The sequence below is a fragment of the Heteronotia binoei genome, chromosome 5 (assembly GCF_032191835.1).
Source record: "Heteronotia binoei isolate CCM8104 ecotype False Entrance Well chromosome 5, APGP_CSIRO_Hbin_v1, whole genome shotgun sequence".
NCBI lineage: Eukaryota > Metazoa > Chordata > Lepidosauria > Squamata > Gekkonidae > Heteronotia > Heteronotia binoei.
In genome coordinates, this window is record NC_083227.1 from 7,526,843 (window position 1) to 7,541,179 (window position 14,337).

A 14,337-nucleotide genomic window follows, 5' to 3' on the forward strand; every position below is an offset into this window, starting at 1 on the left:
AGTGAGGAGTGGATTCCCTCCAGATATGACCAATTCAAGCCATAATATTTGGCCTTATCCTAACTTTTACATGCCATATCATTACCAAAGTATTAATCATGCATGTGGGAGATTTATTAGCCTCCTACAGAAGCCCTTTTCTGCTAGGAAATTTCTCATTTCTCCGGCTAACTCACCAGGTCTGCTGACAGTTGGGTGCAGAGTCTGGGAGTGGGGCAGGATCATTCTCTCTCTAACTCTCTCCCTTACTATTGTTTCAGATGCGGGAACCATCTGTGAAGATGGAAGCTAAAGTCCCTGAGGCAGAAAGAGCTTCCTTGGAGCAAGGGCAGAGGGCGCAGCTGGTGGAGCATGCTCAAGATGTCCTGTCCTGTGGTAAGGACTCATTGTGCGTGGAAGCAGTTAAGGCAGCCTGTGAATGAGATGGGTAGTGAGTTCAGGTTAGGGACGGACTGTGGTGGGGTCTGGGACAGATATGATGCCATGTTAAAGTTGCATCTGGCTGAAAGCCTGGCTTGTGAAGTTAGCATGCCCAGCGATGCTCTGAAAACTCATTCATATGACTCTCAAGTCTCCAGAGCTGCTCAAGTCACGTCCGGTCAAATGTGACAGTGATGTTTCACGCTATAGCATTTCCACCACCCCCTTCCCTCCCCACACAGTCTCACAGGAAAGATTCGGATTTCTGGACCATAGCTTACGCTTTAGAGATGGTGGTCTTCTATCAGGAGATGGTTTGCACCTTACTGTAGTAGGGAAAAGGTTGTTTGGTAACAGCCTTGCTAACCTAATAAGGAGGGCTTTAAACTAAATTGTATGGGGGAGCGAGACAATAATTCGAAGCCTCGTATGATGCCAGAAACAGGGGATAAGAACATTAAAGATTTCCAGAGAGTGGCGCATAAGCTAGGTAATGTGAACTTGCAGGTTTGTACGGAAACTAAACCCTCGGGATGCACAAAAAGTGGATTCTGATGTCTCTACACTAATGCACAGAGTATGGGAAACAAACAGGAGGAACTGGAAGTCCTAATACGGGAAGAAGACTATGACATAATAGGCCTTACTGAAACTTGGTGGGATGACACTCACAACTGGAATATTAGGATTCAGGGGTACATCTTATTTAAAAGGAACAGGCAAATGAGAAAAGGTGGAGGTATAACAGTGTATGTGAAGGAGATATATACTTGTGAGGAAATATGTGAATCGGAACATGACAGCTCAGTTGAGAGTCTCTGGGTAAAAATAAAAGGAGTACGAAAAAACAGTGATTATTGTGGGGGTCTGCTATAGACCACCAAGCCAGGCAGAGGACTTGGATGAGATACTCCTACAGCAGATTGCAAAGTTCTCCAAGAGAAGGGATACAGTGATCATGGGAGATTTCAGTTGCCCAGACATCTGTTGGAAGTCCAACTCTGCTAAAAATGAAAAGTCAAATAGATTCCTGACTTGTCTTGCTGACAACTTCGTTTTCCAGAAAGCGAGGAAGGAAACAAGGGGATCTGCTATCTTGGATTTGATTCTCACCAACAAGGAATAATTGATTGAAGAAGTAGAAATAGTGGGGACCCTGGGCTGTAGTGACCTTGTGATTTTGGAATTTACAGTCTTAGGGAAGGGAAAAGCTATACTTAGCCAGATTTATAGGTTGAACTTCAGAAAGGCAAACTTCGATAAACTTAGAACTATGCTGGGTAAAATCCCATGGTCAGAAATACTTAGGAAGAAGAGGGTTCAGGAGGGGTGGGAGTTTCTTAAAAGCGAAATACTGAAAGCGCAATCATGGACGATTCCTATGAGAGACGATTCCTACGATGAGAAGAAAAAATGGAAAAAGACTAAAGCCAAGTTGGCTCCATAAACAGTTCTCTAAAGACTGGAGAAATAAAAAAAGACCTTTAGGAATTGGAAGGAGGGCCTTATATCCAAGGATGAATATAAACAAATCACCAGTGCTTGTAGAGAAAATGTTAGGAAAGCTAAAGCTCAGTATGAGCTTAGGCTGGCCAAAGGGTTCTTTTCTTATATTCAGAGTTAGAAAAAGAGCGAAGACATGGTAGGCCCATTGCGAGGGCAGGAAAGTGAAATTGTTACGGGTAATGAAGAGAGGGCAGAACTGCTCAATTCCTACTTTTCCTCAGTCTTCTCTTCTGAGGGAAACGGTGCTCAACATGGCGAAAACAGAACATATAAGGAGGGTATGAAGTTCCAACTTAGAATCGCCATAGGGGTAGTACATAAACACCTAGTTTCTTTAAATGAACAGAGCCAGATGAACTGCATCCAAGGGTTCTAAAAGAGCTTGTGGATGTAATTTCTGAGCCTCTGGCTATTATTTTTGAGAATTCTTGAGGTGCCAGAAGATTGGAGGTGGGCAAATGTCCCCATCTTCAAGAAGGGGAAAAAAGAGAATCCAGGTAATTACCGACCCATCAGCTTGACGTCTGTACCTGGAAACGTTTTAGAACAAATCATCAAACAGTCGGTCCTGGAACATTTAGAAAGAATGGATGTGATTACTAAGACCAACATGAGTTTCTTAAGTACAAGTCATGTCAGACTAACCTGATCTCTTTTTTTGAGAAAGTGACTACCTTGCTGGATCAGGAAAATGTTGTAGACATCGTTTATCTTAATTTCAGTAAGGCTTTTGATAAGGTTCCACATACTATCCTTCTTGACAAGTTGGTAAAATGTGGTTTGGATCCTGTTACCGTTAGGTGGATCTGTAACTGGTTGACAGATCGCACCCAAAGAGTGTTTGTGAATGGTTCCTCATCCTCTTGGAGAGGAGTGACAAGTGGAGTGCCTCAAGGATCTGTCCTGGGACCTGTTTTGATCAACATCTTTATAAACGATCTGGATGAAGGAATAGAGGGAAGTCTGGAGTCTGGAGACCAAGTCCTATGAGGAAAGGTTGAAGGAGCTGGGGATGTTTAGCTTGCAGAGGAGGCGGCTGAGAGGTGATATGGTCACCATCTTCAAATACTTGAAGGGCTGTCATATAGAAGATGGTGTTGAATTGTTTTCTATGGTCCCGGAAGGTAGGACCAGAACCAAGGGGTTGAAATTACATCAAAAGAGTTTGCGGCTCAACATTAGGAAGAACTTCCTGACCGTTAGAGCGATTCCTCAGTGGAACAGGCTTCCTCGGGAGGTGGTGGGTTCTCCTTCCTTGAAGATATTTCAACAGAGGCTAGATGGCCATCTGACAGCAATGAAGATCCTGTGAATTTGGGGTAGGTATTTGTGGGTTTCCTGCATTGTGCAAGGGGTTGGACTAGATGACCCTGGAGGTCTCTATGATTCTATGATTCACAGAAGTCCGAAATACGTTGGCAGAATTTATGATCCCTCAGGCTCATAGGTTCCTGATGCTTCTCTTCTGCCTCTCCCCGAATTTATAAAAAAGTGTTTTAAAATGTGTTGAATGTACATAGGGAAATGTTTAACTTCCCTGGAAAGGAAGTGTGTGAAGCAGGGAAGAAACAAGCAATCGCCCTTCCTTCCTTTCTCTCTTGTCTCAGGAAAAGGCAGCGAAGAGATGCTGTTGAGCCATCGTCTGTTCAGAGGTGTGGAAACGGCTGCTCCCCCTCCAATCCAGGTAAGAGAAATGAAAAGGGTGGGGCGCAGCTTGGCTCACTCCTCTTTTTTCAGGGGAGCTTTTCCTCTTGCAGTTTCTACAAGGGGTGCATGCGGGAGATACTCTGAATGCTGTTCCCTTTACCCATTCCAAGCCTTACTTTCCATCCCATCCCAGACTACTCCCTTCCAGTGTAAGATCTCTGCCTGGCATGATCTCTGAAGAGGAGGGAATCTTCTCTTTCTTCCAGGGTCCCTTTTCCTTTGAGGAGGTGTCCGTCTCTTTCACGGAGGCAGAATGGGCTCTGCTGGATCCAGGACAAAGAGCTCTGTACAGGGAAGTCATGCTGGAGAACTATGAGAATGTGGTCTTTCTGGGTAAGGATCTTTCCTAGGTGCCAAGGGTCCAAATTGCTGCCATTGTGAGGAGAAATGAATCCAAAGACTGAATAGCAATACACCATTTTGAAGTCTGTCCCTCTGCTTGGGGAGGGGCTGTGGCTCAGTGGAAGAGCATCTGCTTGGCATGTAGAAGGTCCCAATTTCAAACCCTGACAGCATCTCCAGATAAAAGGATCAGGTAGGAGGTGATCCTTTTATCTGGAGATGCTGTCAGGGTTTGAATCAGGTAGGAGGTGATGTGCCTGAGACCCTGGAGAGCAGATGCTGGACTGAGTAGATAATACCGACTCCAAGGGTCTGATCCAGTATAAGGAAACTTCACATCTTCATGGAATCATAGAATTGGAACTGGCATCCAGGGTCGTCTAAAATCACAAAATGCAGGAAATTCACAACTGCTGCATGGCCAGAAGATGGCAAAACCCCCTCCAGGAACCTTGGCTAAACTGGCCTGGAGGAAGTTCTTTTCTGACCCCAAAGTGGCAATCGCATTTCCCTGGGCATGTAAGAAGGCGCCATGAGAACTAAGCACTGATGCAGCCCCTCCTGCCCTTCATCTCACCATACGCCTAAGTTCATAGAATCAGCATTGGGGTCTGATGATGGCCATCTAGCCTCTGTTACAATCCTAGAGTCACACCAATTCACTGGGTTCAGACAAGCAATGTAGATCCCTTTTAAAAAATTTATTAAGGTTTATGACGGGTTTAATATCAGAGATCACTAAGCAACACAGTTTCTGCAGCTCAGCAACAGAAATGGAAGAAAAGCTAGCAGTTCTAACTAAAATATGAAGTACTTAGATGGCATCTCTTGTTGCAGAATAAGAATTCCAACTGTAGCCTAAGTTACTCTAGGGAGAACTATTCATCATGATGCGTCAAGAAAATCTCAAGGTGTACTAGCCTGTCATGAGCATACAGTTAGCCTGGCTTCCCTCTCCTCTATTCCCATATTATAGTTTCTGCCTCTTTAGGGTCAACTGGCACTAGTGATCCAATTAAGGGTCCTGCTGGATGAAAGTTTCCGGAGAATGTCAGCAGCATCCTCATCCCCTCCTCCTCCTCCTCCTGCTTGCAGAACTGGATACAGATTCGCACAGTTAACCAAGGACCACATCCTGGGATCTGGCCTTGAAAAAAATGATGTTAGCTGCAGGCAGACTCAAATTATGAACACCCACAAGTCACACCAGACCACTTAATAATCTCTGTAACCCTTCGGAGAACGAGGATTCTTTGCCTCACAGAGACATTCCACAAATATTGGTTCAGATTCTGGGCTTTGGTCTAGACTGTGGTGCTGACCTTCGAAAAGAATTTTTACTTTTTTATTTCTTTCCTTCCCCATGTTAAGAATGATCACTTTCTCTCTCTCTGTCTCCCTCAATCTCTGCAAAAGAAGCCAGAAGTATAAGAGAAACTATGGTGGAGAAAGAGAACGGCCTTGCATTCGAAGAAAGGTTCCAGAGTTCTAGAGAATCCCAAGAGCATTTCTCCTTCCCAAATGAGCTGGTTCGGGGTGAGTGACCTTCACTGTTATTATGTCAAGGAAACAAACCAGAAATAACCATACAATATTCCTGATTTCCTTCTGTACTACATTTAGTTTGGTACAATCCTATAGGTCGGTGGGTAGGGAGGGAGGGAGGCCTTAATCTGGAGGCTCAGAAGCTCCTTCGGGACAAGAGTTCAGCTGAAGTTCTTCAGGGGTGGGGGAGGTATCCTTAAATACCAGATATTCTTGGGGGAAGGTGGAGGGTGGTTAAGATCAGTCCAGCTGGATGAAGCCAAAGGGCCATCAGTCCTTTCCTCCTGCAGTCCCATAGACGCTTTTGGATCTTACCAGCCTTCCCAAGTGCTAACAGAATCTCCCTTTATATTTCAGCAAAGGATGATCAGAGGAATGTGGAGGGTGATGAAGTTCATCAGCCTTTTGAATGCTCAAATTGTGGAAAGAGATTCAGTACAAGCAGCAGTCTTCAGCATCATCAGATAAACCACACAGCGGAGAAACCTTTTGAATGCTCAGCGTGTGGAAAGAGATTTAGTATGAGTGGCCATCTTCAAAGGCATCAGAGAACCCACACACGGGAGAAGCCTTTTAAATGCTCAGAGTGTGGAAAGAGATTCAGTCAGAGTAGCGACCTTCATTGTCATCAGAGAACCCACACAGGGGAGAAACCTTTTGAATGCTCAGAGTGTGGAAAGAGATTTAGTATGAGTGGCCATCTTCAATATCATCAGAGAACCCACATAGGAAAGAAACCTTTTGAATGCTCAGAGTGTGAAAAGAGATTCTGTCAAAGTAGCAATCTTTATCGTCATCAGAGAACCCACACACAGGAGAAGCCTTTTAAATGCTCAGAGTGTGGACAGCGATTCAATCAGAGTAGCTACCTTCAACAGCATCAGAGAACCCACACAGGGGAGAAGCCTTTTGAATGCTCAGAGTGTGGAACGAGATTCATGTGGAGTGCCAGTCTTCAAACACATCAGAGAATCCACAAAGGGGAGAAGCCTTTTGAATGCTTGGAGTGTGGAAAGAGATTCGTGTGGAGCGGAAGTCTTCAAAAGCATCAGAGAATCCACACAGGAGAGAAACCTTTTAAATGCTCAGAGTGTGGGAAGAGATTCATTCAGAGTGGCAGTCTTCAAACACATCAGAGAACCCACACAGGGGAGAAGCCTTTTGAATGTTCAGTGTGTGGAAAGAGATGCAGTGAGAGTGGCAGTCTTCAAATGCATCAAAGAACCCACACAGGGGAGAAGCCTTTTGAATGCTCAGAGTGTGGAAAGAGATTCAGTCAGAGTGGCAGTCTTCAAATGCATCAAAGAACCCACACAGGGGAGAAGCCTTTTGAATGCTCAGATTGTGGAAAGAGATTCAGTCAGAGTGGCAGTCTTCAAAAGCATCAGAGAACCCACACAGGGGAGAAGCCTTTTGAATGCTCAGTGTGTGGAAAGAGATTCAGTCAGAGTGGCAGTCTTCAAACGCATCAGAGAATCCACACAGGGGAAAAGCCTTTTGAATGCTCAGAGTGTGGAAAGAGATGCAATCGGAGTGGCGATCTTCAAGAGCATCAGAGAACCCACACAGGGGAGAAGCCTTTTGAATGCTCAGAGTGTGGAAAGAGATTTAGTACGAGTGGCAATCTTAAAAAACATCAGAGAACCCATAGAGGGGAGAAACCTTTTGAATGCTCAGTATCCCGCCCTGGCTTGCCGCACCCGGACTCGTAAATGGTCCCAACTGAGGCTTTTAGTGATAGACCAAATGAGACCACTCTCCTGTTACCCTAAGTGATTGTGACGGACTCCTGAGTTTGTTGGGCTAATTACCTAGGAGACCTAGTCAATGCGAGAGGGGGTAACAAGCAGGATCTCCACCCATGTTTACGAGGATTTTCCCCTCAGTAGTAATCTCAATAAATGAATCCTTAATTAACGAGATGGTTTTTTAATAATTGTGGCTGGAGGTGTAAGCCAGTGGTCTGCCAAACAGATGCACTCTCTCTTGGACAGAGGATGGTTGATATAACTTTGAGCAATAACGCGATTGCTTCTAGAACATTGCTGCGATAGTGTGAATGAAACAATGCATTTGAACCAGGGACACTGCGTAGCTTTCCTATGGGTTGCGAATGCAACGTAACATTCATGTGAAAATGTCTTATTTTGTTTGGTGACCTCTAATAGTCAGGACAGGAGAACTATTACAAACGGGTGTTATGGGATTAAAATGGTATTGCCTCATAAAGGATAAACCAGGTAATGGGAAGTCAGGCAAGGTAGGGGAATGAGTGAGTTGCACTGCCTTTTCTGGAACTTAATCTTTGGCACTGATGGATTTAAAAGAAGGAAGAGAAATGCCAAAAAACAGACCTTTGCACCTTTAGGATCACTTTTCCCAGACAAGCCTCTGGTCAGTATTTGATGACACACATTCCGTGTGATTGTATGATCTATTTTGATCCTGTTTGCAGATCAAGTAAAAGTCTAGAGGAATGACCCTGTGAGATGTTGAGAAAGAAGATTGCCTGCATTAGCTTGTCCAAGGTACCAGACTAGTTCTTCAAGGAGGAGGGGTCCAAGCATAACACTACCCCCACCCCACCCCCACTGAACTTGCTGATGAGGTGTTGCCCCGTCAGCCTCTGTTACCACAGTGGCAGCTGTCATCCCAGAGGGTCCGATGAGGGCAAGGGGAGCAGGGAATGGGACAGGCCCCAGAAGGCTAGACCACTGCATTGAAGAATCCAAACAGGAGAAACCTTTTGAGTGCTCGAAGTGTGAGAGAAGATTCAGTTAGAGTGGCACTCTTCAACTGCATCAAAGAACCCGCGCATGAGGAGAAAATGTTGGAGCACTCAGATTGTGAAAAGAAATTCAGTCAGTGTGACTATTTTCAAAACTCATACAGGGGAGAAATCTTTTGAATTCTCAGGCTGTGAAGAGAGATGCTGTTGCAGAAGCACTCTTTGATGGCAACTGAGATCCCACACAGGGAAGACACAATTTTAATGTCTGGAGCACTGAAAGAGATTCAGTCATAGGGGTATTCTTCTACTGTATCAAGGAACCCACATAAGGAGGATCCATGCAACTTCTTTGCCTGTAGAAAGAGCTTTTCTCCTATTCCATACCTGAAAGACGACCACAGACCATAACAAGTATTGAAAAGAGACCAACTGCTGTAAAAGACTTGAATGTACAGAAGAATCCTTACCCTAATCAGAAAGAAACATTGTAAGTACTCTGACTGTGGAAAGAGCATCAGCCATGTTCAAAATCCCAAAAAGATCCAATAGAAAAAGGGGGGAAAGGATAGGCCATGGGATCTCCAGGTCAGAAAATCAGTTGATCTCTCTTTTAGAATCAAAGAGTCCACCCAAGGGAGGAATCTCATCAATGCTCTGAATTTGGTACAAATAACCTGAGGCACAAATCTAACGTTCGTGTTCCTCAGAGAATGAACAGAAGAGTGGAAATTTCTTATCGCTGGTCCTGATAAGGTCCTCCAAAGGACCTGGTGTTGCCAGTTCAGAACGGCTGAGAACGTGGTTACACCAAGGAGGAAGGGCGCTTTTAGTGGTTCCCCTCTGTGACAGGATTTCGGTTGGGTTGGCCCTCTCTTATGAAATTGGCTGCAAAAGCTCTTTATGAAAATTGGCCATCAAGGGTTCAAGCATTCATAGTGCCAACAGCTCAGGCTGAGGATCTAGGTCAGTAGAGAAAGTGTGTGAAAGGTGAAGGCTGTCTCAGGACAGGAAAAGACTTACATGGTATGAGCCTTATATGGTATAAGCAGGAACGGAATAGGGAAAAGACAACTTGCCATCTGTAAGATGCAGCTGCAGAGTTTGGAATGTAGTTTGACATATATGATAAGATGACGAAGAAGCAGAGATAAGTGATAAAGGGGATGTTTAGCCTGGAGAGGAGGCAGCTGAGAGGTGATATGATCACCATCTTCAAGTATTTGAAGGGCTGTCCTATAGAGGATGGGGTGGAATTGTTTTCTGTAGCCCCAGAAGGTAGGACCAGAACCAATGGGTTGAAATTAAATCAAAAGAGTTTCTGGCTCAACATTAGGAAGAACTTCCTGACCGTTAGAGCGGTTCCTCAGTGGAAAAGGCTTCCTCGGGAGGTGGTGGGCTCTCCTTCCTTGGAGGTTTTTAAACAGAGGCTAGATGGCCATCTGACAGCGATGAAGATCTTGTGAATTTAGGGAGAAGTATTTGTGAGTTTCCTGCACATTGTGCAGGGGGCTGGACTAGATGACCCTGGAGGTCCCTTCCAACTTTATGATTTATGGTTCCGGGGAGGGGGGGGACCTTTATAAACCGTGAAATTTTGAGCGGAAGGGGCCTGTCGTGGATAGAGACAGGGGTCTCTGGTGGTTGAGCCATGGAAGGGGACTGAACTGCACTAGAGACAGGAGACAGTCTCTATGCTGATCATGCCTTTCTAAATGGGACTTGGGACTTAGATTCTAACCAGGAAAATGTAGATAGGTGAAGTCCCTGTTGGGCCTTGGATTTTTCATCATGCTCTCTGCTTTACTGTAGAACTATGCTTTGTGCTTGACTATCTTCTTTAACTGTATTGTGAAATGTACTAATGGTATCTAAACTGTTTTGCTTTTCTATCCATATATTTTAAGGCTTCTTTGTGGAGTGTAACAAAAGTTTGGTGTAGTGGTTAACAGCGTGGACTCTGTTTGATTCCCCACTCCTCCATTTGCACCTGTTGGAATGGCCTTGGGTCAGCCATAGCTCTGGCTGAGGTTGTCCTTGAAAGGGCAGCTGCTGTGAGAGCCCTCTCCAGCCCCACCCACCTCACAGGGTGTCTGTTGTGGGGGAGGAAGGGAAAGGAGATTGTAGGCCGCTCTGAGCCTGTCCTTGAAAGGGCAGCTGCTGTGAGAGCCCTCTCAGCCCCACCCACCTCACAGGGTGTCTGTTGTGGGGAAAGAAGATATAGGAGATTGTAAGCTGCTCTGAATCTCTGGTTCAGGGAGAAGGGAGGGGTATAAATCTGCAATTCTTATTATTATTCATTCATATGTATTAGCCTTCTGATAACTATGGGTTGTTTGGGTTACTGAGGGTACAAGGTGTACAACAAATAATTCCCACGACACCCTCCTCTGTGGAACTCGCTGCTTCAGGTTATCTGCCAATCTAACGCTGACATCTTGAAATCTGGCAAAAACAGTTCCTTTCCCAGATCCCAGAAACTTTTTAAGGTAACAGACACCTACAGCCTCTCTGCTGCTGGTGTAGATCTACTGTAACCAGCCGGCATCCTTAATTTACAAACTCTTTTATCTGAGGAGCAGTTCTAAAGAGGCATTTCTCAACCCTGTTTCCTCCCTAGTTCTGCCTGCTGTGAGCTTTTTGGGGTCCTTCGAAGCCGAAAGCATTCTGGCAGTAGGATTACTTTGGTCTGAAAGAAAAAGATTGCGTTCCCCAACCAAAGAACTCAGAAAGTTCAATGGGCCCCATAAGATATGATTGAGAATTGATCCAGGGATATCTGGGGGGGGGGGGGCTGTTTTTAAAAATAATTGGTACCAAATTTGCTCCATCTTGCTTGTGCCTCTCCTCAGGCCCCCTCTGCCAAGTGCACAAAAGGCTGGACCAGAAATCCAATCTATGGGACCTAAAGAAGGTGCCCTCTTCCTCCATTTTTCCCAATGGAGGGGGGGGGGTGCAAAGGCACTTGGAGGGACTGTCCCTCTCAATCCCTTCCTTTGCCAAGCCACACAACTCCATGGACGGGACTGCCAAGTTTGCGGATGACACTAAATTGTTCAGGGTGGTGAGAACCAGAGAGGATTGTGAGGAACTCCAAAGGGACCTGTTGAGGCTGGGTGAGTGGGCGTCAACGTGGCAGATGCGGTTCAATGTGGCCAAGTGCAAAGTAATGCACATTGGGGCCAAGAATCCCAGCTACAAATACAAGTTGATGGGGTGTGAACTGGCAGAGACTGACCAAGAGAGAGATCTTGGGGTCGTGGTAGATAACTCACTGAAAATGTCAAGACAGTGTGCGTTTGCAATAAAAAAGGCCAACGCCATGCTGGGAATTATTAGGAAGGGAATTGAAAACAAATCAGCCAGTATCATAATGCCCCTGTGTAAATCGATGGTGCGGTCTCATTTGGAGTACTGTGTGCAGTTCTGGTCACCGCACCTCAAAAAGGATATTATAGCATTGGAGGAAATCCAGAGAAGGGCAACTAGAATGATTAAAGGGCTGGAACACTTTCCCTATGAAGAAAGGTTGAAACGCTTGGGACTCTTTAGCTTGGAGAAACGTCGACTGCGGGGTGACATGATAGAGGTTTACAAGGTAACGCATGGGATGGAGAAAGTAGAGAAAGAGGTACTTTTCTCCCTTTCTCACAATACAAGAACTCATGGGCATTCGATGAAATTGCTGAGCAGACAGGTTAAAACGGATAAAAGGAAGTACTTCTTCACCCAAAGGCTGATTAACATGTGGAATTCACTGCCACAGGAGGTGGTGGCGGCCACAAGCATGGCCATCTTCAAGAGGGGTTTAGATAAAAATATGGAGCAGAGGTCCATCAGTGGCTATTAGCCACAGTGTGTGTGTGTGTGTGTGTGTGTGTGTGTGTGTGTGTGTGTATATATATATATATATATATATATATATATATATATATATAAAAAAATTGGCCACTGTGTGACAGAGTGTTGGACTGGATGGGTCATTGGCCTGATCCAACATGGCTTCTCTTATGTTCTTATGTTCTCCAAGCCACACAACTCCATGGACGGGATCGCCAAAGGCACAGTTCACTCTCTCCCCAGAGTCACGTGGTTTGGAGAAGGGAGTCACCAAAAGGGACAGTCCCCTTCAATTTGGATAGCTGAATCAGCACACCAAAATCATAGAGGAGCTCATAAGCGTTCTCACAAGAACCAAAATGCTGATGTTTTGGCACACACAGCCCCTCTGCCAGTTATCTGGGCCCGGACCTTTTGCATCGTTGCTCTGCCTCTGTGGGTGGGTCTTCCTGAAGAAGTGGGCATGGATCCCACCTCAGAGATCTTCAGGAGGGGCTACGAGGTCTGCTGGTTTGCCAGGGCTTTTATGGAGGGGGGGGTTGGATTTCAGTTATCTCTGAAGGGAGCCAGGGGGATAATTATGACGCTTGTCCCTGTACTTTGAACTTCATCTGGCAATGTTTAACTATTATTGCAAGCTGCCTTGAACTGCAAGGGAGAGCCTTGACTTTTGTGCTTGGTGGGCCATCTTAGGGTCCTTTGCAAGGGGATGGAGTGCCAAGGAGCCAGGTGTTGCAGCAGCTGGTTGAAAACTGCATTTTCACATGGGGGAAGGGCTGGCCATCCACGGCAATCCTCTCGTTGTTGAGGCAATTGCTTCTGAGGTTTTCCTTTGATAGTGCCTCTTGGCACCCCAGGATTCAAAGGCTGACTGTGTCTGAACATGGAAGTTCCCTTTAATCACGCTGCCTAGTAGCCATTATTAGACCTCTCCTCCATGAATCTATGTAATCCCCTTTTAAAGCTGTCTATACCTGTGGCCGTCACTACATCTTTTGGCACAAGATCACTGTATAAAAACTATTTCCTCTTGTCCATCTTGAATCTACTGCTGTCAGCTTCATTGGATGCTTCTAGTGATTTGAGAGAGGGGGGAAAGTTCTCCTTGTCAGCTCTCTTCATCCTGTGCAACCTTTAGACCATCAAAGCCCTACTGTGGTGGCAAATCTGAGGATTTCCATTGGTTGGATGTGGGCTACACAGGATTGGCTCACACAATGTCTCTGGCATGCCACTGGCTGATTCTGCTCTCTCCCACCCACCGCCAGCCCCATCAGGTGCGAACCCCACCAGACAGCCCCTGACCTCTGAGGGAGACAGTTCTCTGCTGACATGTTCTCCTGGGGGCTTACTGATCACTACTGCCTCTCCTCAGGGCCCAGTGTAGGAAGCTCGGGACAGTCCATCCCCCCCCCCCCGGCCTCCACCACCTATAACAATGCTGCTGCGAAGCAAACAATAAACTGTGAGAGACAAATTCATGAGACAAACAGTAGCACTTCTCATCAACTGACACAAAAGGAATGTTCTTTCATAGCAGGGAGGGGCCAGTTCAACAACAGCAGATAATCAGACTGGTCCTATACAATGTATCAGGCCCCCGTTCCAACCTCAAATACTCTTCACACTTTCTATTCAAATTAGGGTACAGTGGACTCGTATGATGGAATGGACTCCATTCTGTCCTATGGGCTTGTAGGACATAACGTAGTCCATTCTATCCTATGGGCTGATGGCATAGATCTAGAGACCAGAGAGAAGCCTTGCTAGCTTCATGATTTTGCTGGACTGAGGCCCAGACTATGCTAAGGTCACATTGCAATGAAGACCTACCTAGGAAACGCTTAGGTCTCCACTCTGAGGCTGAGACTTTTCAGATTCTGCCATCTAACACCATGTGCCAATGTATTAGTTAGAAAAGTTAGCTTTCCTCTTTTATGCTGCTAGACTACAGAGATTATTTTGCCTCATATCGTTCTTTAAGGATTTAATAAACCTCTATTTTGCTGAGAGCTGCTTTGTTGTGAACCTCTGGCCTTGAAGACACAGAGAGCCCCGGCTTGTGCTCCAAGACGGGGTGGCAGTTTAAGGGGATCGAGGCCCATATTCCAGATATTTCTGCAGTGCTGTAGGATGGCTGAGAGCTGGAGTCTACTTGTAGGTCTCCTCCTTGCCCTGTGCAGAATTAGAGTCTAATTACAGCTGTGTCCTATTATCCCGCTCATTCAGCAATGACCTGCCTGGGTTTA

The 14,337-nt window shown here is 45.7% G+C and overlaps 2 protein-coding genes across 2 annotated transcripts in view; one reads left to right on the top strand and one right to left on the bottom strand.

The window, feature by feature from the left end:
* The window catches only part of LOC132572129 (zinc finger protein OZF-like), a 1,123,325-nt gene that overhangs the window by 979,059 nt on the left and 129,929 nt on the right, over positions 1-14,337 (bottom strand). The window lies entirely within an intron of this gene.
* The window catches only part of LOC132570934 (zinc finger protein 208-like), a gene marked incomplete at its 5' end in the record, with an annotated part of 56,369 nt that overhangs the window by 11,904 nt on the left and 30,128 nt on the right, over positions 1-14,337 (top strand). The window contains one exon of the mRNA XM_060237570.1: positions 6,336-7,131. Within this exon, the coding sequence (XP_060093553.1) occupies positions 6,336-7,131 (796 nt within the window). The remainder of the gene's footprint in view (positions 1-6,335; positions 7,132-14,337) is intronic.